Source organism: Myotis davidii, unplaced genomic scaffold, assembly GCF_000327345.1.
Source record: "Myotis davidii unplaced genomic scaffold, ASM32734v1 scaffold374, whole genome shotgun sequence".
In the NCBI taxonomy this organism is placed as follows: Eukaryota; Metazoa; Chordata; class Mammalia; order Chiroptera; family Vespertilionidae; genus Myotis; species Myotis davidii.
Window position 1 is genome coordinate 200,425 of NW_006287082.1, and position 11,046 is coordinate 211,470.

General features: G+C 37.5%; 1 protein-coding gene across 1 annotated transcript in view; it reads left to right on the top strand.

Moving 5' to 3' along the window:
* TRPS1 (trichorhinophalangeal syndrome I) overlaps nucleotides 1-10,701 on the top strand; it is a 191,751-nt gene extending 181,050 nt beyond the window's left edge. The window contains exons 5-6 of the mRNA XM_006758981.2: nucleotides 1,012-1,134; nucleotides 4,113-10,701. Coding sequence (XP_006759044.1) covers nucleotides 1,012-1,134; nucleotides 4,113-5,174 — 1,185 coding nt within the window. The 3' untranslated portion in view covers nucleotides 5,175-10,701. The remainder of the gene's footprint in view (nucleotides 1-1,011; nucleotides 1,135-4,112) is intronic.
* Nucleotides 10,702-11,046: the final 345 nt, after the last annotated feature.

Genomic DNA, 11,046 nt, shown 5'->3' on the forward strand with positions numbered 1-11,046 from the left:
TTTATCATGAAAGGCTCTGCTTCCTAGAGACAGGCGAGCCGAGCTGCAAGGCAGGCTGTCCATTTTTTGCAGCGAAAGAATTCCATTTCCTGCCTGTTAGCATTTGCGCCTGCAAACACAGCCTGACTTTTGTTTCAGTGGGACATTTAATGGGATCATTACTTGATAGCAACAATGGAACAATCAATACCAATTATCTACTTTTAAGTATCCTTAGATTATTTCTGAATCTGGTGATTACAGACTTCAGCCCACTAACATCAATTTGTGTTTGGAAATGCTTGTGATTTCCAAGTCTGGGTCGAATAAAAGAATTATATAGCCATTGATGGGAGTATGTTGTCTGGCTTAAGCAGGTACCCAGTCGGGGTTCTCATGAGTAATACTGTCCTTCTAGCCACCGGACGTTTCTGCTGGTCCTCTCGGCTTTGGGAAATAGAGGGTGTTCTCTTTCAGACTTTACCATTACACACCGAAGACCTGAATTGAATGTCTTATATTCTCTCAAATGCATGTTACATGAATGACATAGAGAAAGATACCGGCCGGGTATGATTTTAAATGGTTTACATGGTGCATTTATTCCAAGCTTGGCCGGATTTTAAAGCTCAGGTGGCAGGGGCTCCTCCTTTTCCAAAGTATATTAAACATCTTGCCATGTTCTGTCTTTTGACTTTTTGTTGTGACACTTTTTTTTTTTCAAAGGTATATTTTCAGGTCCAGCCTCTAGGAGCCATCATTAATGGCACAAAACCCAAAGTTCAAAAAGTTAAAGCTGTTTCTGTGAGAAGCCTTTGGTGTGGCACACACCTCATCCATCATTGTAGGGTTAATTATAATGAAAATCAGCGGTGCCTATTAAACACAATTGAACCTGACCTCATTATGGGCAGTGTGGTTTTATACTGTCATTGTTGCTAGTCTGAAGACAAAACTCCTGGGTTGATTTGGTCTAACTCCAGTGATCATGTGACTCACCTCTGACCTTGTGTGTTTTTTTCCCTGTTTCAGAGGCGTAGAGGCTCGGGTGTTTTCTGTGCCAATTGCTTGACCACAAAGACCTCTCTCTGGCGAAAGAATGCAAATGGCGGATACGTCTGCAACGCGTGTGGCCTCTACCAGAAGCTTCACTCGGTAAGGACTTCTGAGACTGTCAGGAAAAGCTTCAGAAAGCAGCCTGGTCTGTGGTGTGATGAGGACCATTCCCTGGCTGGCTGTGCCTCCCCCGCCCCCCGCAGTTTAATACAGTCCTTTGGAATGCACTTGTGATTTATGGCGAAATGGCTTTAGATGTTATGGGGAGATATGTTTGAGATGTTAGTAATACCTTATGCTTCTTTTGATATAAAATGGGGGGGGGGATTGATTTCTTGGAATTTCACCTAACAGGGACTTGAACTAATGCTTATCAGAATTTGGTGAACTTAAGTTAGGTAGAAAGATAACCTTCTTAAAAGTTCAAAAACACATGACAAATTACTTTTTTAAAGAGGACGCTCCCAGGGCCAGCATAAAAGAGTGCAGGGAAAGAATGCTTATTTTCCAGCTTACCTTTGGAATTTGCAAGTGTCATCTTGGCTGCTTTGGGGGCTGGAGGTTGGGCACATGGAGAAGAGTGGCTCTGAACTAGAACCCAAAGATACCAGGTGAATCTCTGCAATCCATTTAATGCAGATTTAGATGAGGTATCTGCGGGCCCAAAGAGCACACATCAGAGAAGAGTAAGGTGCAAATAAATGGTACTTTGTGTTTTCAGATCTCTCACTGGCTTCTTTCTGTGGCTTACTGGAGTACTTCCAGTAATTTATTCCCAAATTTTAGTGAGGATCCTATAATAAAATTTAAACTTACAAATTCCCCCATCTGTATATGCATTTGACTTCCTGAAAGATTTTTTTACTTTAGTTTAGAAAGTTTATCTGCTGACAAGAGCTGCCTTTAAAAATCTGAATTCTCTATTTAATGAACCGAAGTCTATTTCTCTGTGTTTGGCATTTCACCATGGCTCTTAGCACAGCCAATGAATAGGTTACAGCAACAGGGAATACAATTTTAGACAACACGTCCTCATAAATGGGCCATTGGAATCACTTTTTAAATATGGATGCTGCCAACAATACTAATTGGTGGTAAACTGTAAGTAAAAACCTTAAGCTAAGAGAAAGACTTTTTCCCACCACCACACCACCTTACTTTTCTTTTAACCTTCGCCATGTAAGCACAGCAACAAGTTTCTATATAATGAGTACTGACATTAATGATTTTCATTGAACTCTGGCCAATCATAGGCCAGGAATTAATTAAGCCACTGCCTTCCAGCTTATGATAATTTAATAACTGTGATATAAACTAAATTCTTCTTTTTACAGTTATTTTAATATTCATCTCTCCAGAGACGAGATGTTTTTAGTTTTGAGTTTTTTTAAATCATGAATTTAAGTACATAAAGGTGATGCTCACATTTAATGTAAGTTTAAAAAAGGTATCAGTGCAAATTTCAGGATTCTTTATAAAACATAGATTAAATGCTGCATATTTTCATAACACAAATATGAAATTCTGAACAAAATCAGTGAACATGGCATATCTAAGGGATGTGTCATATTCATTCTGAAACCAGTAATTGAATTGTCAGTAACAAGTGTGTTATCTTTCTTCCTTTCAAAATACCTTCACAACACTAGAAATAGTCCATAAAGGATTTATATTTATGTTTTGTTTAATGTATAAAAGGTACTCTTTTGCATTAAGATTCATCTTTTCTAGGAATAATTCACAAATTACTTATTGTATAGATTTGTATTTTATGTGGAAATTAGTTCCTGTTTTCAGTAAGCTTTTGGAAAAATCAGATTTTAGCCTATGAAAGGTTCATCTAAATTTTTAATCTGTAAATACGCATTAATTTATTAAATTTATTTTTATTTTTATTAATCAAAGTTAGAGCTCTTACTACAAGTTATTATAGTCTTATCTGTGGATTTTAGTCATAAATATAAATACCTGTTGCACATATGCATAAATAACAATCATATAATGCTTAAGCCAAATAAAATACTCAAGCTCCTAAAATTCAGCGTTCAATTTAAGTACAGAGTAGTGGAGTTAGAATGAGAGATTGGATATTTGAACCAAGGCTACAAATGAATTTAGATTTTCAACATAAAACAAATGCTTCGCCTGTAATAAGTACAATCTTCCCTACTGCATATAACATATTATTAAAGGAACAGAAATACAAGTGAGAGGTTAAAAAAAAAAAGAATTCCCACTGATATGGCTCTGATTACCCGATACCCTTCCTCATAATTCTATCAGTTTGATGTTTTGTGTGCTCTGATAGTTAATATTTTACATTCACATTTGCAGTTATTTAGAAGAATATATGTAGTAGTCAGCTCTGGCTGCCATAACAAAACACCACAGATAGGGTAACTTAAGCAACAAATGTATTTTCCCACAGTTCTGGAGGTTGGGAGTCAGACCCAAGCGTCACATGGGGGTTGTGGTGAGAGCGCCTCTCCTGGCTTGCAGAAAGCCACTTTCTAACTGTATCCTCACTTAACCGTATTTAACTCCTAAAGATCATACACTTTCCAGATACAGTCACACTAGTGGTTTGAGATTCAACACAAGAATTTGGGGGAGGACACAATTCAGACTGTGGCAATGCATAATTTTTCCACAATTTTTATCAAAACCTATCGCCCGTGTTATGATGTTGACATCTTAGTGCATGACTCAAAAGTTGAGAAATAGTTCAGAAAAATCACATTTCTTCAAGTAACTTTCTACGTGGTTTTATCACTCAATGATGCAATTCCAAAATCCATTGAGTTTGGAAAGCTGTTTTTAAGTAGATGAAAGTTTTCATTCCTCCCTGCAAAGATGGGCATGATTTAATTAGGCTTTAAAAAAAAGGCACTTTGGTTTCTTCCTGTGGTCCTGCTTAGGGCAAAAGGAGGAGATTTAGTAAATCTATAACATAAAGCCTATCCTTGCTTTGAACTTAAGCATGGTTTCTATTTGTGAGGAATTGTTAATGCATTTTAATGGTGGTGGGTTTTTTTTTTATGTTTTCCTTTTATGTATTGTGTGTTCGTTCTCTGCAGACTCCCAGGCCTTTAAACATCATTAAACAAAACAACGGTGAGCAGATTATTAGAAGAAGAACAAGAAAGCGCCTTAACCCAGAGGCACTTCAGGCTGAGCAGCTCAACAAACAGCAGAGGGGTGGCAGTGAGGAGCAAGTCAACGGAAGCCCGTTAGAGAGGAGGTCAGACGATCATTTAACGGAAAGTCACCAGAGAGAAATTCCACTCCCGAGCCTGAGTAAATACGAAGCCCAGAGTTCATTGACTAAAAGCCATTCTGCTCAGCAGCCAGTCCTGGTCAGCCCATCTCTGGATATTCACAAAAGGATGCAACCTTTGCACATTCAGATAAAAAGCCCTCAGGAAAGTACTGGAGACCCAGGAAATAGTTCATCTGTCTCGGAAGGGAAAGGAAGTTCTGAGAGAGGCAGCCCCATAGAAAAATACATGAGACCTGCAAAACACCCAAATTACTCACCACCAGGCAGCCCCATCGAAAAGTACCAGTACCCCCTTTTCGGACTCCCCTTTGTACATAATGACTTCCAGAGTGAAGCTGATTGGCTGCGGTTCTGGAGTAAATATAAGCTGTCCGTTCCTGGGAATCCGCACTACTTGAGTCATGTGCCTGGCCTACCAAATCCTTGCCAAAACTATGTGCCTTATCCCACCTTCAATCTGCCTCCTCATTTTTCAGCTGTTGGATCAGACAATGACATTCCTCTAGATTTGGCGATCAAGCATTCCAGACCTGGGCCGACTGCAAACGGTGCCTCCAAGGAGAAAACGAAGGCACCGTCAAGTGTAAAAAATGAAGGTCCCTTGAATGTAGTAAAAACAGAGAAAGTTGATAGAAGTACTCAAGATGAACTTTCAACAAAATGTGTGCACTGCGGCATTGTCTTTCTGGATGACGTGATGTATGCTTTGCATATGAGTTGCCATGGTGACAGTGGACCATTCCAGTGCAGCATATGCCAGCATCTTTGCACGGACAAATATGACTTCACAACTCATATCCAGAGAGGCCTGCATAGGAACAATGCACAAGCAGAAAAAAATGGAAAACCTAAAGAGTAAAACCTTAGCACTTAGCACAATTAAATAGAAATAGGTTTTCTTGATGGGAATTCAATAGCTTGTAATGTCTTATGAAGACCTATTAAAAAAATACTTCATAGAGCCTGCCTTATCCAACATGAAATTCCCTTCTCTTATGATTCTTTCTTTTGATGAGTAGGTTACCAAGATTAAAAAGTGAGACTAATGGTCAGTGAGAAGAAAGGAAGATGGTAAATAGTCACGTTCTAGAACCTCATAGGTCAAAATCATCTTGGTGAATGTGTACTGTGGCAATGATCCATAAGAAGTACCACCAGACTATAATTATTAGATTTGTAAAGAAAGAGATCAGAGCTGTCTGGAATTTGAAAGGGTTTACATACCATGAGTCTAAAGCAGTATTGGGCTGGCCATTGGCCCATATATTCAAAAACCCATAAAATGTTGCCTAAATTTAGAAGTATCATGAAATCCTAGGCGGAGCAGGAAAAAACTCTAATCTCCGGGGCTGTGAAAGGAAAATGGCGCCCTCTTAGATGAGTCTCCTCTCATTGACCATGTTTCAGAATTAGACCTAGAAATGTGAGCTGCGGTGAGGCTTGGTGAGAGATTGGCAAGAATGTGACAGCCGGTGGCACGATGCTTTTGGCCAGCCCTGCCTGTACATACACATGCACACCCTCTCTTGATATTTTTGTCCTTTAGATGTTCGAATACGCCTTTTGAAAGTAGTCCTTTTGTTTGCCATTTAGGTTCATTTTGTCCAAATATATATGCATTTTTAAAACCAATGTCCTCAGTGCTTACGTAGTAATTTTCATTGTAGCCAGATCTTTCTTTCTTGTACGCGATGAACCCGTGTGGATTTGTTTTTTGAAGCCTTCTCTTGGTCTCTGATCTCACTTGGCACATGATAACTAAAGGGATCCCCTCACTTCAAAAAACTAGATGGATACAAAAGTTCAGACCATTGGGCTTAATTCGTTTAGAACACATGGTATTTCTCCACAAGGTAACCTGCTGTATTTATTTATTTTCTTTTGGTTAAATATAATTTCCAACCTTTGTGGTCAGGCAGTGTCTAAGGTCACGTTACCACAGACTGACGGTGTGTGTACCAATCAATTCCTTCATTAGATTTATACAGGTTTAGTTAAGTAGCATTAAATAGGATAGGATTCTTAGAAGTATGTCTTCATATTTCTGTTAATACTTAAGGCTTTGTAAAACTATCCATGAAGGGAAAGCTCCTCAGCATAACTGCTCAGGGAAATAGGGCTAAATAACTGAACATTAAATAATTGGTTAAAGGTGCTGTTAGTCGAGCCTCAATGCTTGCTACAAGGATGTATGTACAAGGACTGACTTTAATAATTTGCATTATATTGTCCCAACCAGTAGTTTATTTTTTGCCACAGAGATGTAGAAGATATTACAAGCTACTGGATGCACTGTCAGATTAACTTATTTCATTAAAGAAGTTGGGAGAACAAATAGGAAAAAAAAACTTATTTTTCTAGTAAATATTAATGTATTACATTTCAAATAATGGTGCCTGACATATTGAATAATTATTTTCTACAGTGTACGTATGCAACAAAGATATTCCATCATGCATTAGAGTCAGTTCTGGCTCTGCCTAGCTGTTTACATTTGCAAATGTAGCAAACAAGGTAATGAAGCAACTATTTCTATTGCGGTAGATATCTTTTTGTGTGTTTGTGTGTGTGTGTGTGTGTGTATGTATGTGTGTGTGTGTGTGTATGTGCGTGCGCATTAAAATTGTAAACGGTAACATGAAACAAATGAAAGTTCTTGATATAATGGTATGGAAAACAAGAAGGAAATGAAAATATTTTTATGCCTACTTAGAAAAAAAAAGGGTAGCACTATTCATTCCAAGTACTTTTTTTTTTTAATTTTTAAGCTCTTAACTCACATTGTTATGCTTAAAATGATAAACATATATCCTCTTTTTATTGCTTTGTCTATGTTTCAGATGAAACATTTCAGAAATTATTTTGATGAGTGCTGCTGGAACCGGCAGCACTGATGTTTTTATTGCATTCTTGTAGTCGCATTTGCACTCCGTTTTTTACATTAATTCGCAGTTGCTTTGTATTGTTCTGTTCTGTTTTGTTTTGGGTTTTGTTTCTTTTTCTCAATGCCAGGTCTTCGGTTTTTAGAGTTGGATGGCAGGCTGAGTTCAACCAGTTCGTGACTGTTGTAGTGAATGAAGTTAAACATGTCTTTCTGATGTTGTGTTGTCATTTCCATTCTTGCATTTTCGTTTTCATGTAAAAAGAGAGAGACACAGAAAGAAAGAAAGAAATCAGGACTAAGCCTTCTGCTTCAGTTTCATTTTTAAAGGGCTCCATTCTGATCTCACCTATTGCGTAGCTCTAATATTCACATAAGCTGAAGTCAAGAAATAGAATGAGAAGCTCTGACATCCAAATGATGTAATTTATCTTTCTTAGGAATTTAATGAATGCATCTCAGTTGTACAGGCAGACTTGGGAGGTGACAAGCAAAGACCTAAAAAAGAGATTTCCCAAACAATAACACCGCATTTAGTTTTCTTAATGGAAAGACTGGTAACCGAGTGCACTCTGGCAAACCTCAAGCAACATTATATGTGGACTGCTCAAATCAGCAAAACACCAGAAGTTTGGTTAAATTGGACAGTTATACAGGTATGACTGTTGGGGTAAAACGACTCCATCAGCAATTTCTTCAGTGTCAGACCAAATAGGTTGTTCACTTTTGGCATCTACGTCTTTTTATTTTCATGTGATTTTCTTTTTCCTCAGACAGGTTGGTAGTAATGTTTAGCATTGGAAAATACATATCACTATTCTTGGACTATTTATAGTCAATCCACTTTTGGTAGAATATTCTTGGATAGCATTGACATGCTAGATCTTATTTCTTTATTCTTGATTTTTTTTCATTTTTGTTTTTGTTGTGTTTCATATTTTGATGGAGAAGAAGTTGACCTTTTCTAAAAAAAAATTGAAAATCTATCATGACACTAAAATACCCCTTATTTTTTTTATTAATGAGAGCCTTTCTTCCATCTTTCAAAATAGATTACAAAAATGATTGGTTATTTTTTACTTTATTTGGTTTTAAGATGTCATTTTGTCTTAAGTTGTGATTTTTTAATCAGCTATTTAGGTACTTAATTTCTTTTGAGGACTTTCAATAAGATTTAAGAATCTTCCCCTCTTGGAAAAGGCTTCCCAAACTCTGATGAAAACTATATGCCAGCTAAAATTGTATGCCATTTAAACACCGTAAGTCTCTTAAAATCCCTTGTCTATATTCGACTTTAGGCCAGGACCAGCTCGTACATTCTCATTCTCCCTTTTCTAATTCTTTCTCCCTTCACCTCTCACCCATAATCATGTTGTTGTTGGGGATTGAAAAATCATAAAGAGCCAGCCCACCTCACAAGGTTGTGGATTGCGAGACACTACACGACTCTATGTGGTGAGAAAAGGATGGAGCCTAAACGTTCACATGTTAACTCTGTAGTTCAAAAGGGACAGAGTGTGCCCTTCTTTCCACGTGACATATTGAGATGTTCTTTTTTAAAAAAAATCAACTTTGAAGATAGTGATGTTTTGTTCTAAACTGTTCTCTTTTAGTAAAGGTAGATTTTAGAAAACAAGCATGGCGATTCTTTTCTAAGATAATATTAATGAGAAGAAGAAAAAAGTGATTATCATTAACAGCTCTTTGTTGAAGCCTGTGGTAGCACATTATGGTTGCACATGTGCACATAATCTATTATGATCCAATGCAAATGCAGCTCCAAAAAACAGTAAATGTATATATATTTTTAAATGCCTGAGGATAGACATTTTTTCTTAATAAATTTAAGAGTATCAATACTGCTGTTAAAATCATTACTAGCCTCCTGCTGTGAGGCTGTAAAACATCACCAGGTGACGTGTCTTGAGACCTCTGGACTCCCTGTGCCTGTTTAGTGAACATTAACCCAGCTCTGGAGGGGGAATGTCTGCCATCCATCGGCGGGAGTATGGAGCCCAGAAGCTGGTCTTCAGCTTCTGGGCTGCATGCCAGCCTTCTGCCTGAAGTTGACCTGAACTCACAGCTTCCTGTCTTTTGGTTGAGGGCCATGACAGAAAACACAAGACATTTTTGGTGAACAAGTAGGTAAAAGCTTACTTTCCTAGATCACAGGAGAAAACGGAGGAACTGAAATTCAACCTGAATATGAAACTAAATATGCTAACCAAAGGTAGGTACAAGTAGGTGGGATTCTATCAGCAGGCAACTGTGCATTGAGAGGAGAACAGAAAGACATGCATCAAGGCCTTGAAGGGCTGTGTTCTTTTCCCAAAGAAAGACTTGGCCGAGGGCAGAAGGCGTGGCTTCTTTGAAGAGCACTTCCTTTTGGTTTTCCAATTACTGTTTCCTAGACAGTGGACTCAAGTGTTCCTGATAGCGGTGCAATTGTGTAGGAAGTATCCATGGTTATTTGCAGTAATTAGGACCTCCAGAAGATACTAGGGCAAGAGCGTGTCAAGTCAGGGATGAAGAAAATGTGAAATTCAACATTGATCCACACACAGAAACTGGATAATGTGTGCTCATGTGTTGTTCTCTTGAAAGGAAAGGTAGAGCTGTGAGCTTCACTCCATCCTGCACCAGAGAAGAGCAAGAGTAACTTTACATGGAAATGTTACTCACCAGCGAAAACGGTCCTTTGAGTCCCAAAACTGTATTCTGATCTTACCCCTGGTTTTCTCTTCATTATATGACCTGCAGCAAATCACTTTTTCTTTTTGTGCCTCAGGTTCCTCACCTGTAAAATGGAAAAAAATATATATTAATAATAATATTAATAATAATAATAATGGTAATGTAGTACTTGTTTGTAAAGCACTTTGAGATCCTTGGTTGAAAGGCACCATGGGAGTGCCAAGTATTATTATATGGCCAAGGGGCTTATTTAAACTCTCAGTTCCCAAGGGCCAGGAAAGATTGGGGTCATTTGTGTTAGAGATGAGCTGTAAATACCATAACTAGACAGCCTATAGTGTTGGCTATGAAGAGGCAAAACTATTACAAGGCTGATAAAACAATAGTTTTTTAATGGCTACCAAGGCAGATATCACAATAAGAAATGCCAAATTCCTTCGGGTGGACAATTTGACAACATGGATAACATGGGGGGGTGGGATGGGATGGGAAACATCTCAAAATGCCAATGTAAAATTAACTTATAGCAATATTCACCAGCAGAAAATGTCTTTCTTATGGAATGATTTCATGTTGCTAAGAATAAATTCAATTTGTAGTCCTGATTTGAATATTAGAATGTTGGCTATAATAGTTCTGTTCTTACAACACATGGAATTTTTTTTTGTTTTATTTAATTTTGTTTTCATAGTGCATGTTCATTTCTACTCACAAACATGTTCTTGGTGTATTTCTTATGCAAACAATCTTCAGGCAGCAAAGATGTCTGTTACATCTAAACTTGAATAATAAAGTTTTACCACCAGTTATACGTAGTGGTGTTGGTATGGTTTATGTGGATTCCTTTTCATCTATGTAGCAATAGGAAATACACACCATTGTAACATATAGACAAGCTCTGATGAATTGAGATGGTGAAATCAAATCACCACTGAAGAAATATGATTACGATTGAAAAAAGCCTAGATTCTCTCAACTTAAGTTTTGTTTTGCTTTTTTTTTTCCTATCACCAATCAATCTCTTATTGATAGATTTTGTGTAAAAAAAATATATACTAGTTTTTTAGGAAAATTAACAATAAAACTTGTGTCTATTTCAAAAACATTTATTGAGTATCAAGTATTGAGTGTTGGGCAATGATTGTTACAATATGTA